Source organism: Microtus pennsylvanicus, chromosome 8 (assembly GCF_037038515.1).
Source record: "Microtus pennsylvanicus isolate mMicPen1 chromosome 8, mMicPen1.hap1, whole genome shotgun sequence".
Lineage (NCBI taxonomy): Eukaryota > Metazoa > Chordata > Mammalia > Rodentia > Cricetidae > Microtus > Microtus pennsylvanicus.
Genome location: NC_134586.1, coordinates 1,075,500 through 1,098,718, shown reverse-complemented (window position 1 = coordinate 1,098,718; position 23,219 = coordinate 1,075,500). Strand labels below are relative to the sequence as shown.

At 41.0% G+C, this 23,219-nt stretch overlaps 1 protein-coding gene across 2 annotated transcripts in view; it reads right to left on the bottom strand.

Moving 5' to 3' along the window:
* Positions 1 to 18,302, bottom strand: part of Caprin2 (caprin family member 2) — a 46,619-nt gene extending 28,317 nt beyond the window's left edge. Inside the window, exons 1-6 of one of the 2 annotated variants that reach the window (XM_075982226.1) lie at positions 18,180 to 18,302; positions 17,066 to 17,256; positions 13,258 to 13,320; positions 6,528 to 6,614; positions 3,015 to 3,253; positions 1,946 to 2,028 (exon numbers count right to left, since the gene is read on the bottom strand). In XM_075982226.1, the coding sequence (XP_075838341.1) occupies positions 1,946 to 2,028; positions 3,015 to 3,253; positions 6,528 to 6,614; positions 13,258 to 13,320; positions 17,066 to 17,227 (634 nt within the window). In that variant the 5' untranslated portion in view covers positions 17,228 to 17,256; positions 18,180 to 18,302. The remainder of the gene's footprint in view (positions 1 to 1,945; positions 2,029 to 3,014; positions 3,254 to 6,527; positions 6,615 to 13,257; positions 13,321 to 17,065; positions 17,257 to 18,179) is intronic. The other variant, XM_075982227.1, reaches the window with a different exon arrangement.
* Between the last annotated feature and the right edge of the window lie 4,917 nt (positions 18,303 to 23,219).

The following is a 23,219-nucleotide window of genomic DNA, read 5'->3' as shown; positions in this document are numbered from 1 at the left end:
ATTCTGGGATTACAGGTTTGTACCACCATGGCTATGTTTTAGTCATCTCTGAAGTATTACTTACAAACAACTTTTCACCCATTTCAAGTTCATAGCTTTAACAAATGCAAAGTCATGCAATCACCAATAGAACCACAATTTTAAAGCATTTTTAACACCCACCAAATCTCTCAAGGCCCTCCTGAATTAGTTGCCTCACCTGGCAATATAGTGGTGACCTTTTCTAGAATCCCATACAAATAAAGTCATAAACATACATTTTCATGTGTCGTCTGGCTTCTTTCACTAAGCATAATTACTCTGAGATTCCTCCACGTTCTTGCATGTTTAATGGTTTTTTGTGGGTAGGGTTTGGTTTGTTTGTTCTGAAATAAGCTCTCACTGTGTAGTTAGAATTTAGAACTGGCTTAGAACTCACCGTGTAGATAGACCAGACTGGTCTCAAACTGGTAATGATCCTCCTACCTTGGCCTCCCAAGAGATTACTGACATGGGAAGCAGATACAGACATTTCTTAATTGCTAAAATTCTATTGGATGAAAATATCATATTTTGTTTATCAATTTACTGCTGTGCATCTACACTAATGCTAATTGAGAACTCCTATGAATAAACAGTGTAACACTGTAGACAGGAACTCATGTGAGCACTTGTTTTCATTTCTGTTGGGTTCTAGACATGTAACAAATTGGCTATACAATAAGTATACAATTAATTTTATGAGGAAGTGCCAAACTCTTTTCCAAACCACTTTTTTTTGTCATTTTTTGTTTTGTTTTTTCCAAGACAAGATTTGCCATGCTGTTCAGGCTAGCCTTGAATTCTTGGGTTCAAGCTACCTTACTTCAGTCTCCTGATTGACCAGGACCAGAGTACATTCTACCATGCCTTAAACAGTTGTAAACAGTTATAAATCTTGGTAGTTATACATTCATGGCTTATTTTTCTGTAGATATATGTACTTATGTGTGGTTGCATGTGCACATGTCTATGGAGGTCATTGGTCAGTATGAGGAGTCTTCTTCAATCACTCTCTTATTAAATCTGAAGTTTGCTGATTCAGCTACACTGGCTGGGCAGCAAGCTCCAAGGATCCCCAGTGATGGGATTTCAGGGACTGCATGCCCAGTTGGGTTTGTTTTTTTTTTTAATTGATACTAGATCAAACTCAGGTTTCGTGCTTACACAACAAACACTTTACTAAGTCATATTCCAGGCCTTAGACTTGTATATTTTCTAAAGAGGAAGAAGTTAACTAATGATGGAAATATTTATTAGTTTATAGGGAATTTTCATGATCCTAAGTTGTGTTCTTAATATTTCATGTCTGGCAATTTGAATGTGGCCATTTGACAGTCCAACAGACTAGACAGACCATTTGTCATTTCTTACAATGACCTATTAAATAAGTCTTATATTAACAATTTATAGGGATTTAAAGTTCTCAAATAGAGCAGGTACCACTATTCAGAATAGGAAACTGAACTCAAAAATGATTAAGCTAGTACTGAAACCAGTACTAGAAATAAGTTTTTGTTCCCAAATCATATTGGCTGTCACATGAAAATTTTGTTAGTTCCCTTTCAGCAAATAGGAATATACAACAGCTTCTTTTAATATAAATAAAGTGGTCAGCTGGGTGGGGGTAGCACACACCTTTACTCCCAGCACTTGGGAGGCAGAGGCAGGCGGATCTCTGTAAGTTTGAGGCCAACCTGGTCTACAAGAGCTAGTTCCAGGACAGGCTCCAAAGCTATAGAGAAACCCTGTCTTAAAAAACCAAAAACAAATAAATAAATAAATGTATCATTCTTCCAATAAATACAGCAATGTCAGACATGTAAATTCTGACGGACTGACATAGTTTAGACCCTCAATATCATACTAAACTTATAGACAAGATGTTTACTATTTACTGCCTAAGTCCAGAGCACAGGAAACTCACATGTCGTTCCTACCACTGCTTTCTCACTACCTTCCAAAAGGTCCCAAAAGTACAAGGACGACTGCTCCATCTGGTCTTCAACACTGACAAGGAAAAGCAGCAGCAGAACAGAATGGCTTTAGACATACACAAATACATGAAGAGCAGAACAATGTACATATGAAATATAACCCATCCATAGTCAAGATATGTAAATATGCTAATTCTATCCTTTTACTATTTGGAAGCAAAATATTGAATTTTATATATATTTATCAAAAATAAATGTCTTCCTTAAAATGAATAAAAAAAGATTTTACCAAATACAGCTGTCAAGGAATAGACCAAGCTGCCAGTGAAGTATCATGAGTTATCAAATGTGTCTCAGAAATAAAAATGAAATGGAAACACTCAAAGCTTCATTTAACTTCACTTTATAGAGGGCAGCTATTTTTCAACACGAAGAAAGTTTCATTCCCTGAACCAGCTGAAGTGAGAAGGCAGCAACCAACAACAACGAATAGGTGACAATGGAACAGAGCATCAGCATGGAGTAAGGCATGCAGCTCTCTTCTTCCCTACACCAGGCTGATGTTTTAATAACAGATGGGCTCTTCTTGGCTCTGCCTTCACAGCTAACAAAGACTTGGACCAACCCATACTGAACAAAGCAAAGCAAAAGATTTGTCTGTTAGCTGATATATCTCAGTACAAAAATAGTAGCTAACTGGGGAAGAAAATCTTAGGTAGCTTCAATTTTGCAGTTTTAAATTATCAGTTCATTTGTAATTAGTATCACAGTTAATATCTGCATAGAGTGAAGACAATGATCAAGCTGTTTTGTTTTGAGAGAAGGTCTCACCATACCTGGCCACACATTATTTTTAAAACCAGTGTTACACAAAAGACAATGTCAATGAGGACATTCAAACTTACTGAATTCCTGAATGATCTGTCAAACATAACTATGTTTCCCATACTGAAGTAAATTAATATTTTTTTTTTAGTTAATTCCTAACTACCTACAATAGAAAAGCTTAAAAGTGCTACAAGCTCTATTTCATGAAGATCACTTCTCTGACTGACTTACCTCAGACTTCCATTTCTTTCAGGGCAGGTCAGTTTTGAGAATTTAATGAGGTAGTCGAGCTCTTTTGAAGGCAAATACATTGCACCATTCAAGCCCCCTTTGAGGTCTTTTTGTACATGTTCTTGTGTCAAGCTCTGTAACACATACTGAACTTGAAGTATAGTTCGAAGTTTTTTCTTCTCAGCCTCAAGTTTTAGCATGTGCTCCCTTTTCTGGGCCTTTTTCTGTGCTTTCAGTAGCTGTTATGTTAAAACGACAAACACAGATTCACATATCTCAACTACCCATGTTAGCAATTTATATATAACAAAATCTAACCCAAAATAGCTGGAATTAAATGATATATTTTGCAACTAAAGAACTGAACAGAGGCTTGCTGTGGTGGTGAGCACCTTTTTATCACAGCACTTGAGAGGCATAGGCAGGTAGGTCTCTGCTTGTTTGAGACCAGCATAGTCTACAAAGTGAGTTTCAGTACAGCCAGGACTACACAGAGAGACCCTGTTTCAAAAACAACAAAATATCTGAAATTGAGTACCAATGTGAAATCCACATCTGACGCCATGTAAGGGGTCACAGTCAAAACTGTAGGTATCCTGGGTTAGGAGACGGCTCAGGGGCTAAAGGCACCTGACTTCAAGCCTGACTACCTGAGTTCAATCTTAGACTCCATATTCTAGAGACACAAGTGGCCCTCTGGTCTCCACATGTGTGCTGTGGCATGTACACACCACCATCACCCAATACACACATGCAAAATGAATAAATGTAAAGTTAAATATGAAGCACACTAAAAGTAGCATATAAAATTACCCTCAGGTTATAATATAAATATATTTCATATTTAGAATTAAGTCTCATCCCCAAAATAGTTCATTTTATATGTGTAATTAATTATTCCAAAAACCAAACATTTCTAACTACAGGCATTTAAGACAAAAACACAACCATTTTTAAAAATTCCTACAGTAAATGTGTTGTGTCACCCACTTCCACCATTAAAGTTTTTAAATGATTTAGGGTTTTTTCAATTTTTATTTTTTGAAAATTCCATTCATGTATAATACAATAGGAACCTTGGTCATATCCATCCCCTAATCCTTCCATCCTTCCGTCTATCTCACCCCACCCACCCACTCACCCAACATATCATATCAACTTTCCCAATTTTTTATTAACCTTTTTTTTTTTTCTGAGACAGAGTTTCTCTGTATAGTCTTGACTGTCCTGGAAGTCACTCTGTAGACCAGGCTGTCCTCAAAATCAGAGATTCACTTGCCTCTGACTCCTGAGTGCTGGGATCCACCTAGCTCATAACTATATCTTGAAGCTTAACATGTTATATAAGCAAGGTGACATACCATTTAAATAAAAAGTATATTGCTAGGCATGATGAGACATGTCTTGAATCCCTGCACTCAGGAGGCAAAGGAAGGTAGATTTTTGTGAGTTCAAAGCCAGCCTGGTATCCATAGGAAACTCAGGACAATCTGGGTTACATAGTAAGACCCTACCTCAAAAATAATAATATTTGGGGGTTGGAGAGACGGCTCAGTAATTAAGAGCACTTGATCTTGCAGAGGACTCAAGTTCAGACCCAACACTACATGGTGGATCCCAACTTCATGTTACCCAAGTTTAAAATTTGATATCCTGTGAACTCCTTGAGCACCAAGCACATACATGATGCACATACACACATGCAAGTCAAACATCATAAGCTCTGGATCTAGTGAGCGGGACCCAGTGGGTGGAGAAAAAAGAGTCCAGCGGTACTGGATAAGACAGAGAAAAGCCTTCAGACTACAAGGTGTTTTAAGGGTTTATGACATCCTGAAAATTCTCCAACAAAGTATTTGTCACATCAAATAGTCATATGTGGGAGTTGGGGGTAAGGGGTAGGGAGAGATCTAAAGCATTGGCAGCAAGTAAAAATGCCTTCATGGGTGCCGGAGAGATGGCTCAAAGATTAACAGCGCTGGTTCTTCCAGGGGACCCTGGTTCAAGTCCCAGCATCCACATGGCAACTCACAACAATTAATTAATTTAATAAAAAAGGAATCATCAAAAAACACAGCTGGGCAGTGGTGGTGCACACCTTTAACCAGCACTTTGAGAAGCAGAGGCAGGCGGATCTCAGTGAGTTTGAGGCCAGCCTGGTCAACCAAGTGAGTTCCAGGACAGCAGAACTGTTTCACAGAGAAACCCTGTCGGGGGGGCGGGGGGTAAAGGAGAAATGCTTTCATGGAACCAGCATTTTTGTAGAATATTTGTTTACACTGTGTGAAGATATATCGCTGTGATTGGTTTAATAAAAAGCTGATTGGCCAACAGCTAGGCAGGAGAGGTTAGCAGGACTTTCAGGCAAAGAAATGAACTTAAGAGCGTGAGAATCCAGGTACATGGAAGACGCCAGCAAGACACTGAGAAAGACATACAGAAAAGAGGTATAAACTACGTGGTAGAACACAGATTAATAGAAATTGATTCATTTAGGTTATAAGAGCTAGTCAGGAACAAGCCTAAGCTAAAGGCCAAGCTTTCATAGTTAATAAGTCTCAGTATCATATTTGGGGGCTGGTGATCCAAAAGGAAAGTCTGACTATACATCATAACTTGCCAAGGTAGATGCTACCTCTAGAACACCGTGGTGGAAAACACATATGAGTGCCCTAAGAAAAAGAACCCATCTTTCAAGGGATCCAAGAACCCAAGGTCACATCCTGGTTCTGTGACTTACTGGCCACTATTTTTAATAAATTCCATCTGTCATGGGTCTCAGATCCCAAACCTATGAAACAGGGCTATATCTCCCAACTACTCTGCTGGAAACAATCTAGTGGAATGACACAGATAACTAGCAGCTGTTTTTTAATAGTTTAAAAAAAACCTGAGAAGACATGGCTCGGTGGTTACCTGGGCTCAATTCCCAGCACCCACATGGCAGCTCACAACCATCTGTAACTCAGTTCCAGGAGATCTAACACTGTCTCCTGACCGCTATAGGTACCAGGAATGCACATGATGTATATAATATACATTGAAGCAACAGTCATACACATGAAATAACTAAATCTTAAAAAAAGAAATGATCATAGATGAGGGGAAAAAACCCGAGTTGAAACTAAAATATGACAAAGCAGCTTTAAGAAGATGGAAAACAAATATATACAAATATATATGAATATGCTTCTATCTATCTAAACAAAAAGGTATGAAAAATCTCTTCAAAGTCAAGTAGATTAAATCTAATTAAATTTAGCAAAAAAAAAAATTAAAAGTAGCCAAGAGCTGAGCATAGTGGTGCAACACCCATAATCCCAGATACCCAGGCTTGTCTGGGTTATACTCAGTGAGTTCAAGGACATTCTAGACAACTCAGTGAGACTTCTTCAGTATACTGTCAACACGGTATCAGATGAATGACAAGCAAATACCATTTTTAGGTAGTGGCATATTCTTCAAGGTCAGTGGTTAAAGTGGTTCTAAGAAAAACAATGAAAACACGCTCACATCTTGGCTCAGCGCAGAAAAGGTTTTCTGAAGCTCCTTGGCGAATTCCAAATTATGCAGAACCTCTTCATACTTCTCCACTGCTTCCTACCAGACAGAATTAAAAACAGCAAATCAGAGGTAAGCTCAGCATCAGTAAGTGTTCCTTAAATTGTTAAAGGGCTGGAGATATGGGTTAGTGGTTAAGAGCACTTGCTGCTCTTTAGGGGATATGAGTTCCCAGGCACCACATCAGGCACTCCTGTACTAGAGGATATGACATCCTCCTCTGACCTCCACTACACCTGCATACACATTTGCATACACAAACAGACACATACAAATAAACATAAATCATTTTTAATTGATAAAGGAAATAAGACTTTATAAGCTAAAAAAGTACTTACTAAAAGAAAAAGTACCTACAAGTTATATAATGTTTAAAAGTCTATTTTAATGCTAGAACTATTTTATTTGAGACAGTTTCTCACTGTATCTCAGGTTGGCCTAAAACTCATATGTACTCTAGGCTAGACTCAAACTTGTGATTCCCCTGCCTCAATCCCTCAAGCATATCTTTAGATATACTACCATGCCTGACCTCAAATTTTATATTAGAAATCAGAGTCATGGGGCCACTGAGATGGTCCATTGGATAAAGGTTCTTGCTGCCAAACAGGAAGACTTGAATTAGTCCTTAGGAGCCACATGGTACACATGGTAGGAGGAGAGAACCAACTTCAGCAGTCGCCATCTGACCCACCCACTCACATACATACATGTAAAAAAATAAAATAGAAGTCAGATTCCTAACTCTACCCTACCTATAACATCTAAGTTAGAGATAGCTATGGGTTTTAAGAACACTAAGCCATTAAGATTCCTCAGTCAACACCATTCATCACTCAAATAAACTATAGGAATAATACGTATCACACAGGAGAACAGCAACTATGAAACATCTAAAACATGGTGGAAAAAATGTGTAAATACCTGTAATAGACGTTGTAAGTATTATAACAAGCACTTTCCTATTGAAATTAAAGAAGTATTTTTTTTAAGATTTTATACCATGGTAGGAGGTGATTGATGCACACCTTTAATCCCAGCACTCAGGAGGCAGGGGCAGGTGGATCTCTGAGTTTGAGGTCAGTCTGGTCTACAGAACTAGCTCCAATAAAAACAAAGGCTACACAAAGAAACCTGATGTGAGATTCCCCTCTGAATGCTGTGAATACCATTAATGAATAAAAAAACTGCTTTGGACCTATAGCATGGCAAAAATTATCTAGGCAAGGAAAACTAAACTGAATGCTGGGAGAAAGAAGGAGGAGTCAAAGAGAAGCCATGTAGTCCTGCCAGAGCCAGATGGAACTTTACCCAGTAAGCCACAGCCACACAGATTAATAGAAATAGGTTAAATTAATATGTAAGAGTTAGAAGCTAATGGGCCAAGCAGTGATTTAAATAATATAGTTTCTGTGTGATTATTTCAGGACTTAGCAGCCGAGAACCAACAAGTGGCCTTCTTCAACAAAAACCCTGTCAAAACACACACATACGCGCGCAAAAAAAAAAAAGCTTTTATTTATTTATTTTTTTAATTACTTTATGTGTATGGGCATTCTGCCTGCATATGTATATGTCCTCCTGTGTGTGTCTGGTGCCTGTGGATGTCAGAAGAGAGTGTTGAATCTCCTGGAGCAGGAGTTACAGATGGTGCGAGCCATGACATAGGTGCTTGAAACAAACCCAGGTCCCCTGCAAGAGCAGCAAGAGCATAAGCCCTAAGCCATTTTTCCAGCCCCTCTAGTATGAAATCTTGTGTGTGTGTGTGTGTGTGTGTGTGTGTGTGTGTGTGTGTGTGTGTGTGTGTTTTGACAGGAGGCCGCTTGTTGGTTCCTGGCTGCTAAGTCCCAAAATAATCACAGAAACTATAATAAATAATACATAAAAGATATCATACTCAAACAAAACTGGTAATCAAAGAGGAGTTTGTCTTGGTAATTTAACTCTTTGTGGAGAAAGACAAAAGTCATTTTGAGACAGACCAGCTGATGAGATGGCTCAGTGGGTAATGGTAGCACTTGCTGCCAAGCCTGACTACCAACTTAGATCCCCAGGAATTACAAGGTGAAAGAAAAGAACTAACTCCTACAAGTTCTCCTCTGACCTCCACACCATAAAAATAAGACAAATAAATGTAATTTTGCTTTTATTTGTTTTGTTTTTGCTTGCTTTGTTTTGTTTCTGTTGTTATGGCTTTGTTTGGAGCTCTTTTTGGTCTGAGAGGGTATTTGGGTCTTTTTTTTTAGACAGATCTTACTATGTAGCTCCAGTGGTCTGGAAACTCACTATACCAGGCGAGCCTCAAACTCACAGAGATCTATACATGCCTCTGCCTCTTATCCTAGGATTAATAGTGTATGCCACCATGCCCAGCCCCTTTTAATTTAAAATGAAAAAAAACAAAGTCCATTTGGAACAGAACAAGTTATTAAACTTATTCAAGCAGTTAGATCAATATTGGAGTCTCAGTAATTAAGATAGTGTAGTAGGATCAACAGATTGCTTGGTGGATGAATGTATTTGCTGCCAGAACTAACAACCTGAGTTCAATTCCTAGAACCCACACCGCAGAAGAAAAGAAAGGACGACTGTAGGTTGTTCTCTGACCTTCACATACATTCTATAGCAAAGGAACATCCACACATCCACAAAGTAAGTAAATATATGTTGAAAAAACACAACATATATTTACAGATAGTGCATTATTCTACTCCTAGGTATCACTCAAAAGAAAACATATCTAGATGAATGAGCATGTCAACAGATGGTGAAGGATTATTCCTGGGGCTGGAAAAATGGAAAACATTGGATGCTCTTCCAGGAGCCAGGTTCAATTTCCAGCACCCAAATGAAAGCTCACAACTGTCTAGATCTCCAATTCCTAGGGATCCGATGTCCTCAAACAGACAAACATACAGGAAAACACCAATGCATATATAATAAAAATAAAAAGACCATTTAGAAGGATTATACATAATAGACCCTAATAAAAACCCAACTTCCAGAGAGTGATAAAACACTGCCATATACTAAAACACAAACAAACCTCTAAAATATTATGCTCATTAAAAGAAACCCAACAGAGTTCTGGGATATGGTCCAGCTAGTAAAATACATCGCCTGAATCTTTGGGATCAATCCCTAGCACAGTCCCAACTTAAAAAAAAAAAATGTTTTCCATAGCTATATTTAAAGACAGAGTCTAGATTCAAAGTCTTTACTTTGGGGATTCAGAAATTAAGAGAACTGGCTGTTCTTCTAGAGAACTCCAGTTCAATTCTGACTACCCACACGGTAGCTCTTAACCCCAATTCCAGGAGATCTAACACCCTCTTCTGGTCTCCAAGGACACCAGGAACACTGTGTTACACAGACATACATGCAGGCAAAACGCTCACATACATTAAAGTTTTTTAAAGATTTTTTTGTTGTTGTTTTGAGACAAGGTCTCTCTATTATGTAGCCCTGGATGTCCACTATGTAGACCAGGCTGGCCTCCTTGAACTATCTACCTGCATTGGCCTCCCAAGTGCCTGGCTATAAAACAATGTTTTTAAGTCTTTACTTTACATGAAATGTCCAGAAAAGGAAAATTTGTAAAGATAAAAACAAGGCATAGGATAAAAGGGAACATCAGAAGTTGATAGAATTTTCCAAAACTGGACTGTGGTAAGAATTGCCTGACTGCACAAATATGCTAGAAATTAATTTGTATAATTAAATTTCCTTTGTGATATATACATTATAGTTCAGTACAGCTGCTAGAAGAAAAGTTTGACAAACTAGGTAAGCAGAGTACTAACCTAGCAAGAGCAAGGCCCTACTCTCAATTCCCATGACAATAACAACAAAATTCTGGTAATAGTTAAGTCTCTATAGATATGTAGATAAATACCCACTACTATAAATGAATATGATGATTCTAAAATCACACATTTTTATCTACAAAATTAACTACAGATGAACTCTACAGACCACTGGTTCTCAACCTGTGGGTCAAGACCCTGTTAGAGTAGTATATCAGATATTTACATTATGATTCACAACAATAACAAAATTACTGTCATGAAGTAGTAGCAAAATAAGTTTATGGTTGAGGGTCACCACAACACAAGAAACTGTATTAAGGAGTCACACAGCAATAGGAAGGTTGAGAACCATTGCTATAGACCAATGATTGATGTGTTCCCTGAAAAGTCTTTCACCTATCAAAATACGTAAAAGTGATGAAAGCTGAGCTGTTTCAGCTGTCCAAAACAAAAGCAACTGAAGTGTCCATCTATTCATACACAGTAAGTAAACAAAAAAATAAAGCTACTTACATTAATAAAAATTGAGTGAACAGTTCTAAATAAAGACAAACTAAAATATATAGCAATTGATCATAAGGCACAAAAAAACAGTTCTAATAAATTTAATAGGAACAAACAGGTGTTGTTGAAAACAAAAGCAGGGGCTGGGCTAGAGAGATAGCTCAGTAGTTAAGAGCACTTGTTGCTCTTGCAGAGGTCTCCAGTTTGATTCCCAGCACCTATACGGTGGTTCACAACCATCCAGAACTCCAGTTCCAAAGGATTTAGTATTCTCTTCTACTGTTTTTCTATTAGCACGGGGGCTGCACCCAAATCTAGTGCTGTTTCAGCCAGTAACTGCAGCTATGAACTTACTGGCCCGCTTCTCATGCAGTGGCTTGGTGGGACTTGTTTTTAAAGTGCCAGCAAAGACCCATCGGTGATGTTTGTATGTGTTACTTGAGTCAAGATGAGCACTTATGCTTGTTTTATATCCACTGGAACTTAAGAGTAACTTTTTGTCAGAACCATATATTTCATAATAGAAAAGACAAAGAAGCTCCCCAGCTATATAAACAGAAAATGTAATGAGAGCACATACTCCGCAGGGGGCTATAAAACTAGAAGGAATCCCATCCCACACCCTCTCAAGAGGCAGCAATAATTAGTCAGATAGTCTCTCAATTTACCAATGTGTACCACTCTTCCTTCTCTTCACCCAGGAATGAAGGGTCCTACCTGGTTCCTAGAGCAAATTCAATTCTACCTTCATAGGAAACCTTACTCTGTGATTCCTCTTTAATGTTACTGCATATATGTGTGTGCTCATGTAAGTACATATATACAGAAGCCAAAGAGAAACCTCAGATATATATAATTCTTCAAACACTGTCCACACTCATGTTTTTTTTGTTATTATTTTGTTTTGCTTCAAGACAGGGTCTCCCTGTGTAGCCTGGTTTTCTGGAACTCACTGTGCAGACCAGGTGACCCTGAAACTCAAGAGATCGACTGTCTCTACCTCCGAAGTGCTGGGATTAAAGGTGTGCGCCACCAAGTCTATACCATTGGTGCTTTTTAGAATTTTTTAATTTTGTTTGTTTTTCAAGACAGGGTTTCTCTGAAGCTTTGGAAGTTAGTAAACAGAGCATGAAAACAAAAACAAGGATAAAATGCTCACTAAAGCCAAGCCCCTTCACAAGCTGGAGGGTACACCATGCTCAAAGGCGACACAACACAAAGCCATGCTCAATAGAATCTAATTTCTACACCATAGAACTTCTGAGTCAGAGATGACATCACAGCAAGAAGACAAAGTCTTGAGTGTCTAAAATCTATAATACAAAACCAAATTTTAGATAAAAGGTTAACAAGCCCATGAGTCAAACCATGCTGAAGGGTAGTTAAAAAGCACTTGCCGCTCTTTCCAGGGTATGTGAATTTGGTTCCTATCACCCACACTAGGCAGCTCAGAACTGTCTGTAACTACAGCTTCAGGGGATCCAACGCCCTCTTCTAGACTCCATATGCACCTGCACCTGCACTAACATGCACTAACACACACAGACACACAAGCATACACATACATTTTGAAAAATAAATCTTAAGCTAGGTCACTACCTAGGTGGCACACACCTTTAATCCCAGCACTTGGGAAGCAGAGGCAGGCAGATGTCTGAGTTCGCGGCCAGCCTGGTCTACAGAATGAGTTTGAGGACAGCTAGGGCTGTTACACAGAAAAATCCTGTCTCAGAAAATATAAATGAATGAATGAATGAATTTTAAATAACTTCAGGCACATTTTGTCCACCTTAAAAGGCAGGAAATGTGATCAGGCAAAAACAGCAAATAACAGTAAAGATTTTTTTAGTCTATATTGCAAACGCTCTCCTTCACAAATTAGATAAAATCTGAAATTATCAGGTATACCATTAACAGGCCAAACATGTTTCATAGGGTGATGCAGGAGTAACACTATGAGTTCATAAGAAAAAAATGTATTGTCAATATTCACAGTGAAGTTAATTTTTAAAAGATAGAGACGTAGCTCAAGTATGAAAGAAACTGAAAGACAGCAACTCAAAATCATGAGACAAAGCTACAAGAAACAGACAAGAATAGAAAGATGCCAAGTTTATATTAAATCAGTAAGAGCTAAAAACTTGAGTATACTCAGTCTTCCTAGTATAAATTAAATTCCAATGTATATGGTAACTCATCTAATTTGTTCTATTTAACCCATATCCAACCAATATTATTTAATAGTATACACAAGCAGACTCCTGTAAATTTAAGGCCTGCCTGGTCTACACAGTGAGTTCCAGGACAGCAAACAAAAAGAGAAAAGAAAGCAGACCAGTACACCTAACAAAGGACCTCAAGCCACTTACCAGCTGGTCTGGGTTAAGCTGCTCTCCATTTTTCAGGCGGTCTTTATAATCCTTCAGTTTGAGCTACAAAACAGAAATATGTGTTTTATGGTATAGTCTGATTGAAAAAACTGAAGCAAACAAGATTCTTGAAATAAGATAGCATGCCAGACTATAATTTCATTTAGGCAGACAGCAAGTATGTATGAGTTCCAAGTCAGGTAAAAAAAACAAGCAAACAAAAAGGAGAGCAGCACGGTCTGCTCTTGGCCCCATGTAATCAGTCCAGCAGATTCCAGGTAAACTTACCACAACTTGGTAGCTATTTCAGGTCCTTGACCAATGCAAAAAAAAAAAAAAATCCTTCCACCCAACCAGAATTTGCCTTGTACTCCAAGAATTTGTCTGCATCTCAAAAATGCAGCTGAGGCTGAGCTTACGCTGCTAAGAATAAGCTGAACACTATAGTTCTACACCACTGTAGTTGGGATGCACTGGATGCACTGGTGCTGGTATTTCAGCTACCTCAAAGATCTCCCTATCTGGGAACAGGAAATGCCTCTCAGAAGGCAAACCTGCCCAGCAGTTAAAGTAGAGGGACAGGCGTGTGGTGACAGGGCAGTGTGGCAGATGCTCCATTCCCCACTCACTTAATAGTCACAATTCTGAGATAACCACTAGTCTTCCACTTGGATATATACTATGTAAAAAATAAAAATGGCTAGAGGATTGAGTTTTTGCCATGTATTAATTAACTCAAAGAATCTCACAGGAATAACTTTCTATGTGAACAACAGAATTCCTAGAAATCTGGTATCGCAGTAAAATTATCCAACAGTTAAGCCTCATTTGGGGGAAAGACCCATAGTAGTACTATTAAGAATGTAAACTCTAGGGGGCTAGAGAGATGGCTCAGAGGTTAAGAGCATTGTCTGCTCTTCCAAAGGTCCTGAGTTCAATTCCCAGCAACCACATGGTGGCTCACAACCATCTGTAATGGGGTCTGGTGCCCTCTTCTGGCCTGCAGGCATACACACAGACAGAATATTGTATACATAATAAATAAATATTTAAAAAAAAAAAAGAATGTAAACTCTACTGGGTGGTGGGGGTGCATGCATTTAATCCCAGCATTCGGGAGCAGAGGGAAGCGAATCTCTGTGAATTTGAGCCCAGCCTGGTCTACAGAGCAAGTTCCAGGACAGCCAGGGCTGTTACACAGAGAAACCCTGTCTTGAAAAACCAAAAGAAAAAAAAGAATGGGCTGTACTGATGAGTGCCTTTAATCCCAGCAGATCTCTATGAGTTCAGGGTCAGCTTTGTCTACAAAGTAAGTTCCAAGACAGCCAGGCTACACAGAGAAACCTTTTAATAAACCAAAAGAAAAAAAAAAGTAAGCTCACTGTATTTAAAAGCATTATTGAACCTGAAGTTTCCCAAAATGAAACACAAAAGCCGACCAGTGTTTGGGGTTTTTAATGTGTATAGTATAATAAGGTGTGAAGGGGGTTATTTAAAGGATTACATTGGAGTTACCTAATTAGAATACAAAAGTATCAGCACTGATGAAGAAAAATTTTATAGGAAAAAACATGGCAAGTAGCAAGACACACAGAGTTGTCAGCATGCTAAGTTCACTATTATAAACTAGTATGTAAGTCTTATAAGTCTAATGATTGAATTTTTCTTTTTTTTTTTCTGTTTCTGTTTTCTTTGGCTTTTCAAGACAGGGTACCTCTGTGTAACTCTGCCTGTCCTAGAATTCATTTTACAGACCTGGCCTTGAACCCAGAGATCTTCCTGTCTCTGCCTCTTGAGTGCCAATCCACCATGCCCGACTTATTTTAACTATGTGTATCTGTGTGAGGGTGCATGCAAGTATGTGTAGGGGCCCCAAGAGGCCAGAGTAATTACTGAACATTGCTCCACCACCAGCAAATGGAGTTACAGGTGGTGTGTAAGATGCCTTACGTAGGAGATGGGGATCAAACCCAGGTCCTCTACAAGAGCTCTAAATATTCTATGCTGTTGTTGGTGAGACAGGGTCTTTCTACATAGCCCTGGCTGTCCTGGAACTCATCATGTAGACCAAACTGGCTTTGAACTCAGAGATCTGCCTGCCTCTGCCTCCTAAGTGCACGGGTCTAAAGTCAACCATAAACCCCAACCTAGAGGTGCTCAGCCAGGGCAATTTATTCCAGGAGATATTTGAGGTTATCACAAGTTGCAGAGTCTAGAGGTGGACAATGCTTCTGGCATCTTTTAAGCAGATGCTCAGGACAGTCTCTCACAACAAGGAATTATTATCTAGCACAGTAGTTCTCGATCTATGGGTTGCAACCTCTTTTGGGGTCACATTTCAGTTACAATTATGAAGTAGCAATGAAATAATTGTATGGAACATGAGGAACTGTATCCAAGGGTCACAGCATTAGGAAGATTGAGAACCACTGATCTGCCACAAACAGCAGTAGCATCATGGCTGACTTCCTCTGCACCAGTTCATGCTTGTTTATACTACTAGTTGTTACCTGTTGAACTATGTGGCATTTTCATAATGATTAACTTTCTAACAGAAGGACCAAGATATTACACTGTCTTTCATACTAAATTTGCTATTTAAGAAAATACATTAAAAATGGCATTTATTAGTCCCATAATCATAATATAAACTACAGCATTTTGCAAGCTCTTCCCACACTGGTTTTAGGTCTTAAAATGTTTTCCTAGAAGCTGGAAACAGGCTCTGATGGTAGCAGACACTGCACTGGCTAGCTCTCAGTGTTAAGGAACCTGTGCTGACCCAGGCACAATATTCTTGTCACACTAATAATCAAATGCATTCATCCAAAAGATGCATGGAGAAAGTAATCAGAAACTACCAGCCGCCAGCCCTTCTGCGAGGGAAGATATAGTCAATAAAACTCAAAAATCTCTCCATATCACTTCATATTTATAAAAAATAAAGCCGGGCGGTGGTGGCGCACGCCTTTAATCCCAGCACTCGGGAGGCAGAGGCAGGCAGATCTCTGTGAGTTCAAGACCAGCCTGGTCTACAGAGCTAGTTCCAGGACAGGCCCCAAAGCCACAGAGAAACCCTGTCTCGAAAAACAAAAAATAAATAAATAAAATAAAAAACAAACAAACAAAAAGCTTTCCTAATGTTTCGCTAGCCTTCAGCACACATTTTAAGAGAATGTAGGTCCAGATACTTATTCAGCCTTACCTGTCTGAAGCAAATGACAATCACGACACAACAGTGCATCCCAAGGGTCAGTTTCACAGGCTAAATGACTCAGGAAATGAGGAATTATCTGGATCTTTACCATACCACTTACTGTAATGTCAGGCTGGTAAGAATCCAAATCTCTTTACAAAGCTCTCTACAATACTTTCATGAACCAATCTTAAACCAGTGGGAAAAATAATGTTAAAACATTTCTGGCCCGCGATAAAATGCTTCCAATGACCACAGTAGCTGTACTTGATGCAATCACAAGGAGAGTGAACTAAAATATCAAGCTATTCTTTATCTAAAGAAACAATAATATAACTCAAGAAATTAATCAGATCTAAAACAGTAAACTTTTCAAATATTTCAAAAGCAGTATGTGTAACAATTTTACTGTGAAGAATATTATTATTCAGGTACGTTGGCAAATGAAGCAAGCATTTAGCCTAGATGCTTAATTATTCCCAAGCAACTAGATCTCAAGGTCAGTTAAATTTCTTGGAAGATCTGTGTTTTCTGATGATAAAGAATATGTCAGCTCCTTAACCCTAGCTTAAGGTGATGCACATTCAGGACTTGGAGGGGGTAAAAAGTTACCTTTTTTTTCTCGATGTTTCTAATTTTGTGATTAAGGCATATGAGTCCATTCTCGATATAGGTTTCATAGGCCTGGGAAGGAGATGAAGCAGAACTGAGAGTAGATGGCTGGTGGTCTTCCCCGTGCTGATTGTGGTTCGCATGGGACTTGGTTGACTTCATATTTCCCACTCTTCCCTCCTCTGAATGGCCTGAAGGTGATTGGTAAACCGAAAAGAGATGAAGAGTTGCACCACTGAAACAGAGGACGCTGAAGAACGGTTGGGGGAGGGAGGACAGCTAAGTACCAACGTAAACTAAAGGAGCACAGCGAGCTTTAACTTCTCTGGAAAGTCTCTTTCACAGAAATGTACTCAAAACACAATGGTGCTTGGGGCATTATACTTCCACTCCCCTACTAAGGTAATCGGCCGCAAGCAACGGCCAATAAAGACAGCCCATACGCAGGCAAAATTTACACTATAGGAACGTTTCCAGAAGTTCTATTTCCCACACGGAGAAGAATGCCAAGCAAGCAAAAGGCTTCTGACTCCTCATTCTGAATAATTTCTATGGTCATTACCCAGGGGAGGGGGGGGCGGCGGGACAACCACTTTCCACAGTAGCACCTCTTTACCTGAGCCTTTACTTTAGCCCCAACTTCAATCTACTTCGAAGTCTACGTGAACTAAGTTTCTGGAACAAGAATGTTACCGTCTCTTTGGCTGGCCCACGGCCTAGCCAAGTGCATCACCCCCCAGACACCTTAGCGAACTAAGTCTTCTCACAAACTGCATGCCGAGGTGGCTTCCGGTTGTATTTACACTAACAATCACCCACTCCCGAACCGCCAAGACTTCCACAGCTCGCACCAAAGGACCCAAGACACCAAGGTGTCGGGCACTTCACCTCCACCCAGGGAGCAAAGCCGGACAGCTCTTGCACGCCCCTGCTCCTTCAAGTGCCCTCAGCGGCCAAGCAGAGGCGCCTCAGCCGGGTTCGCAGGTCCAAGGGCCCACGCAGCCCCCCCGGACGCAAAGAGCTCTGCAAGGCCGCTGAAATAGCCTGAGGCACCGCAACCTGCCCCCAGCCGCCGACCGCGCAGACCCGCCCACCACGGGGCCCTCAGCATCACCTCCCGGGCTGCTTCCGAAAGCGCGCGGGAGCCGGACGCGCTGCGACGCCGGCCGACGCCACCCCGTACTCCGGCAGCCGACGATGCGCGCAGCCCGCTCCGCCGCTCGCGCCCAAGTTCGCCCCGAACGGCGCGCACGCAGCTTATGTAGGCCACGCGCCTGGGGGGCCACGCCCACAGACCGCCCATTTCCTGTTCTCTGCCCGCCCCCGAGCCAGCGAGGTCCCCCTATGGAAGCTTCGCCTTCCGGGTGTCCCCGCCCACCCGTCGCCCCGCCCCCTCTCGTGCTCCCGGCCTCCTCAGCCCGCCCCCTTTCGGTGCCGTGGGCCAGCGTGGGACGGCTCCTTCCCGGGGCTGCTCTGCGCTGCAGTCCGCTGAGCACCTCCGGTCCCGGCGCTTTTCTGCTCGTGGTGACCTAGGTGGACCCACTCGTGTCAGCCAGCACTAGCGGGTCACGTGACCTTGTGCAGAGCTTGCAATCCCTGACAAAGAGGCAGGAAGGCGTGTGCAGAATGACCGGATAAACCACTCTCCAGGCACTGATGGTTTAGGTGGGCGCTTTTAAAATACAAGAGCATCCTTGCCCTCGCTACCCCATGATTTTTTTTTTTCCTCTGTGAAATGAAGACCGTTTCCACTCTGGACTCAGCCTGTAAGATTAGAACGCTCTGGGACAGCCCTAGCACAAAAGCAGAGCCGATGACTGCAGCGGTTGTAATAGGCGGGTGTGCGACAAGGCTGTGTGTAGCAATGAAACAATTCATTTCATTGACCCTGAAAGAGCTGGTAAAATTATCGACTTGCATAAAGTTAGTAGAAAAGACCATGTATATAAACTTCTGAGAGACTGGTGATGTTTCCTGTATCAAAAGAAGTTTTAGTGGGGGTGGCTTTCTCCCTAATCCTAGGAAGGCTGGGACAGGCAAAAACTAAATAAACGAAGTAATAAAACTAATAAAAAGAACAATGACTTGCCCCCAGCTTGTGTCCAAGTATTTTACCAAGTAGAATAGATTCTTTTTCTCCTTTGTTTAGCTTTTCTACTGACCATTATCCATAACAACTTGTAACCAACATTCTAAACAAAGGCAAACATCCATAATCCATTTTTTGGGAAACCAGGCTACTTCCTGCTGGTTGTGTGCCACTATACCTTAAACTCACAGAGGTCTGCCTCTGCCTCACAAGTGTCGGGATTAAAGGTGTGTGCCACCACACCCAAATACTAGAATAGATTTTAGGTCCTATTCATGGGGGCAATAATTATTTAGAACAGGACATTCAAATGAATCATAAAAGTCAGTAGTAAGCAAAGGCACACCAATTTAAAGTCTGACCAAAACCACAAAAGATCACCTTGCCTTTGGCATTTCTTGATTCTGTGTTTTGCAACTTACCATTTGATTTCATCCTGGTGGTATTACATACCTATGCTTATTTTGTTTTATTCTATTTTATTATGTGTACGGGTGTTTTGTGTATATATATATGGTTGCCTGGTGCCAGAAAGGGGTGTTGGATCCCCTGAAACTGGTGTTACAGAGAAATATTTGTGAGCCATCATGTGAGCACAGGGAATTGAACCCAGGGCTTCTCTGGAGGAGTAGCCAGTGCTCTTAACCATGGAGCCATCTCTCTTCCCTCTTCTGTTAGGTACCTTAATTTTGTGGGGTTTTTTAATTTATTTATTTTGTATACAATATTCTGTCTGCATGTATACAATATTCTGTCTGCAGGCCAGAAGAAGGCACCAGACCTCATTACAGATGGTTGTGAGCCACCATGTGGTTGCTGGGAATTGAACTCAGGACCTTTGGAAAAGCAGGCAATGCTCTTAACCACTGAGCCATCTCTCCAGCCCTTAGTTTTGTGTTTTAGCCTTGACTCTCAGAACCCCATATGTGTCTTGAACATTAGACAAACATTAATCTGTCTGTTTCCTCCTTGTTTATACCCAGGATAAACTGAGAGAAGGAAAACTAAGACACTCACCTTTAACCACGGAGAATGGACATGAAGCCTGTGATGAGGACATCTTGGGAAAATTTAACTGACATATTTACATTAGCATTTATGCCTTTGTTAGCCTATGCAATTATGAACCTAAAAATAATATTCCAACCAGGGGTGGTGACACACACCTTTATAGGCACACACCTCAAGAGGCTGAAGTAGGAATATCCTAAGTCTGAGGGTAGCCTGGGCTACACTCTGCCTCCAATTTGCATGTTAAAATGTAGGCTCTTAAACCGGGCAATGGTGGCGCACGCCTTTAATCCCAGCACTCGGGAGGCAGAGGCAGGCGGATCTCTGTGAGTTCAAGACCTGCCTGGTCTACAGAGCTAGTTCCAGGACAGGCTCCAAAGCCACAGAGAAACCCTGTCTCGAAAAACAAAAACAAAAAATGTAGGCTCTTAGTTACTGCTCCAGTGCCATGCCTGGCTGTCTGGCTGCTGCCATGTTCCCTACCATGATGATCATTGACTAATCCTCTGAAACAATAAGCCCCCAATTAAATGATTGTTTTTATAATTGCCTTGGTCAAGGTGTCTCTTCATAGCAATAGAACAGTTACTAAGACAGATAGGAAGAAATTGCTGCTATAACCACAAATATACATGTAATCGCTGCTTTAGTTATAAAAAGTAATGGGTTTCATTATGGCTTTTTCATACATACATATCATTAAATTTGTTCTTCTTTTGTTTTGTTCATTTTGGGGTTTGGTTTTTGCTTGGTGTTGAAGGGAGTGGGGCCCCTTGTTCCATCCCGCCCAGCTAGCTTACACCCGAAATAATCACACAGAAATTGTATTAATTAAATTACTACCTGGCCCATTATTTCTAGCCTCTTATTGGCTAACTCTCCCATTTTATTTAACCCATTTCTAATAATATGTATATCACCACCGGGAAAGATTCTATCTCAGGCAGGAGAATCATGGCATCTGCCACACTTCCCTTCTTCTCAGCATTCTGTTCTGTCTACTCCTCCCACTTAAGGGTTGCCCTATCAAAAGGCCAAGGCAGTCTCTTTATTCAACCAATGAAAGTAACACACAAACAGAAGAACCTCCTACACCAGTCAGTAATTCTGGCTGCACTGGAACTCCATATGTAGACCAGGCTGCCCTCAAATTCACAGAGATTCTCCTGCCTCTGTCTCCTGAATGGTGGGATTAAAAGCATGTGCCACCATGCCCTGCTAAATGTTGTTCTTATTCAGTACCCCTATTGGTCTTTCCCACACACCTTCTCTGGTTGGTTCCCATCCTCTCTCCATTTAGATTATTTTTGAAATAATTTTTAGTTTCTAACTAATTGTGGTGGTTTAAAAGAAAATGACTCCCAAGGGGAGTGGCACTATGGGGAGGTGTGGCCTTGTTGAAGGAAGTGTGTCACTGGGGAGGTGGAGTTTGAGGTCTCATATATGCTCAGACCACACCCAGTGTCTCAGACCACCTCTTGTTGCCTGTGAGTCAAAATGTAAGAACCTCAGTTCCTTCTCTAACACCATATCTGTGCAGGCTGCCTTGCTTCCTATCGTTATGATAAAGGATTAAACCTCTCCTTTGTAAGCGAGTTGCTGTGGTGAGGGTGACTCTTCACAGCAATAGAAACCCTAGCTAAGACACTAATTCATCCAATCAATTAATACACAGCCTTGTCTGGCATATAACTTGCTATGTAGACCAGGCTGGCCTGGAACTCACAGACATCCATCTCAAATTCTGGGACTAAGGCGTGTGCCATGACACCCCACTAAGACCGATGTCTGGGGGGCTTATATTTTCCTTCAAATTATAATATGTCTCAGTAGCTTATTTCTGCTGTTTGTGAGACGGAGTGAATACATGATGCTTTGTCATTCACCCCTTGACGTCCCTTGGGAGAGCACTGAGTAGCTGTTGGCTACCTGACATGCTCTGTTTTGACACGTCCCTTCTTCCCCTTCTGGTATCACCTCCAAACTGCCCACTTTTGTTGGGCCAAAATTATCTCAGGGCCTGTACCTCAAGGCCTGGCTTGAAAAGCCTGGCTTGAGTTTGAGGGAACCAGGTGAGGATGAGACAGCAAAATATAGGTAGATGCCCCTCCAGCCAGAGGGAGGGCTTGGCTGTCTCTCATTGGCTGGAGGTACCCCCACATCACACAGTGTCACTTAATCTATATAAACTGACGTTCACAGTAGTAAACTGTGTTCCTGCTTTGACTTGACGCCCTATCGCGTCTGATTGTCCTGCATTGCGGGGCTGTGGATCTGATTGTCCTGCATCTGGGGCTGCAGAACGGGTGGATAGCACACTCACCTTTCCCTCGGGAATAAGGCTAAGGAGGCCCAGCACATGTCTTTGATTCTTTTTGCGAATACTATATCAGGCAGCCAGTTGTAGCACAGGCCTCTAATCCCAGCATTCAGGAGGTTGGGTAGGACAATCTTTGGCAAGTTGGAGGCCAACCTGGTCTACAAAGTGAGAAGCTGTCTCATAAAAACAAGCTAGGAAAATGGCTCAGTCAGTAAATGCTTGCCATACAGGCATGAAGACCTGAGGGCTAGTATTAAAAAACACAATATGGTAGTATGTGTTTGTAAACTAAGCACTAGAAAGTCAGAGACAGAAGCCTTGGAGCTTGCAGGCCAGCAGTCTAGCTGAAGTAATAAGGAGTTCACTTTCAGCAAGAGACTCTGTCTCAAAAAATAAGATAGGGAGCAACTGAGAGTATAGCAAGCCTTTCTCTGTCCTACCAGCCCGCTCCCAAATCACTACATGGAGACTTATTATTAATTATAAAAGCTCAGCCTATAGCTCAGACTGGTTTCTAACTAGTTCTTATATCTTAAATTAGCCCATTCCTATTAATTTATGTTCTGCCACATGGCTGGTAGCTGTTACCTCTCCTCCTGCACATCCTGCTTCCTTTGTGTCTAGCAGGTGACTCCGCCCTTCTTCCCAGCATCCTCTGTGACCCAAAAATCCTGCCTAGCTATTGGCCAGTCAGCTTTTTATTAAACCAATCCAAGTACACATCTTCACAATGT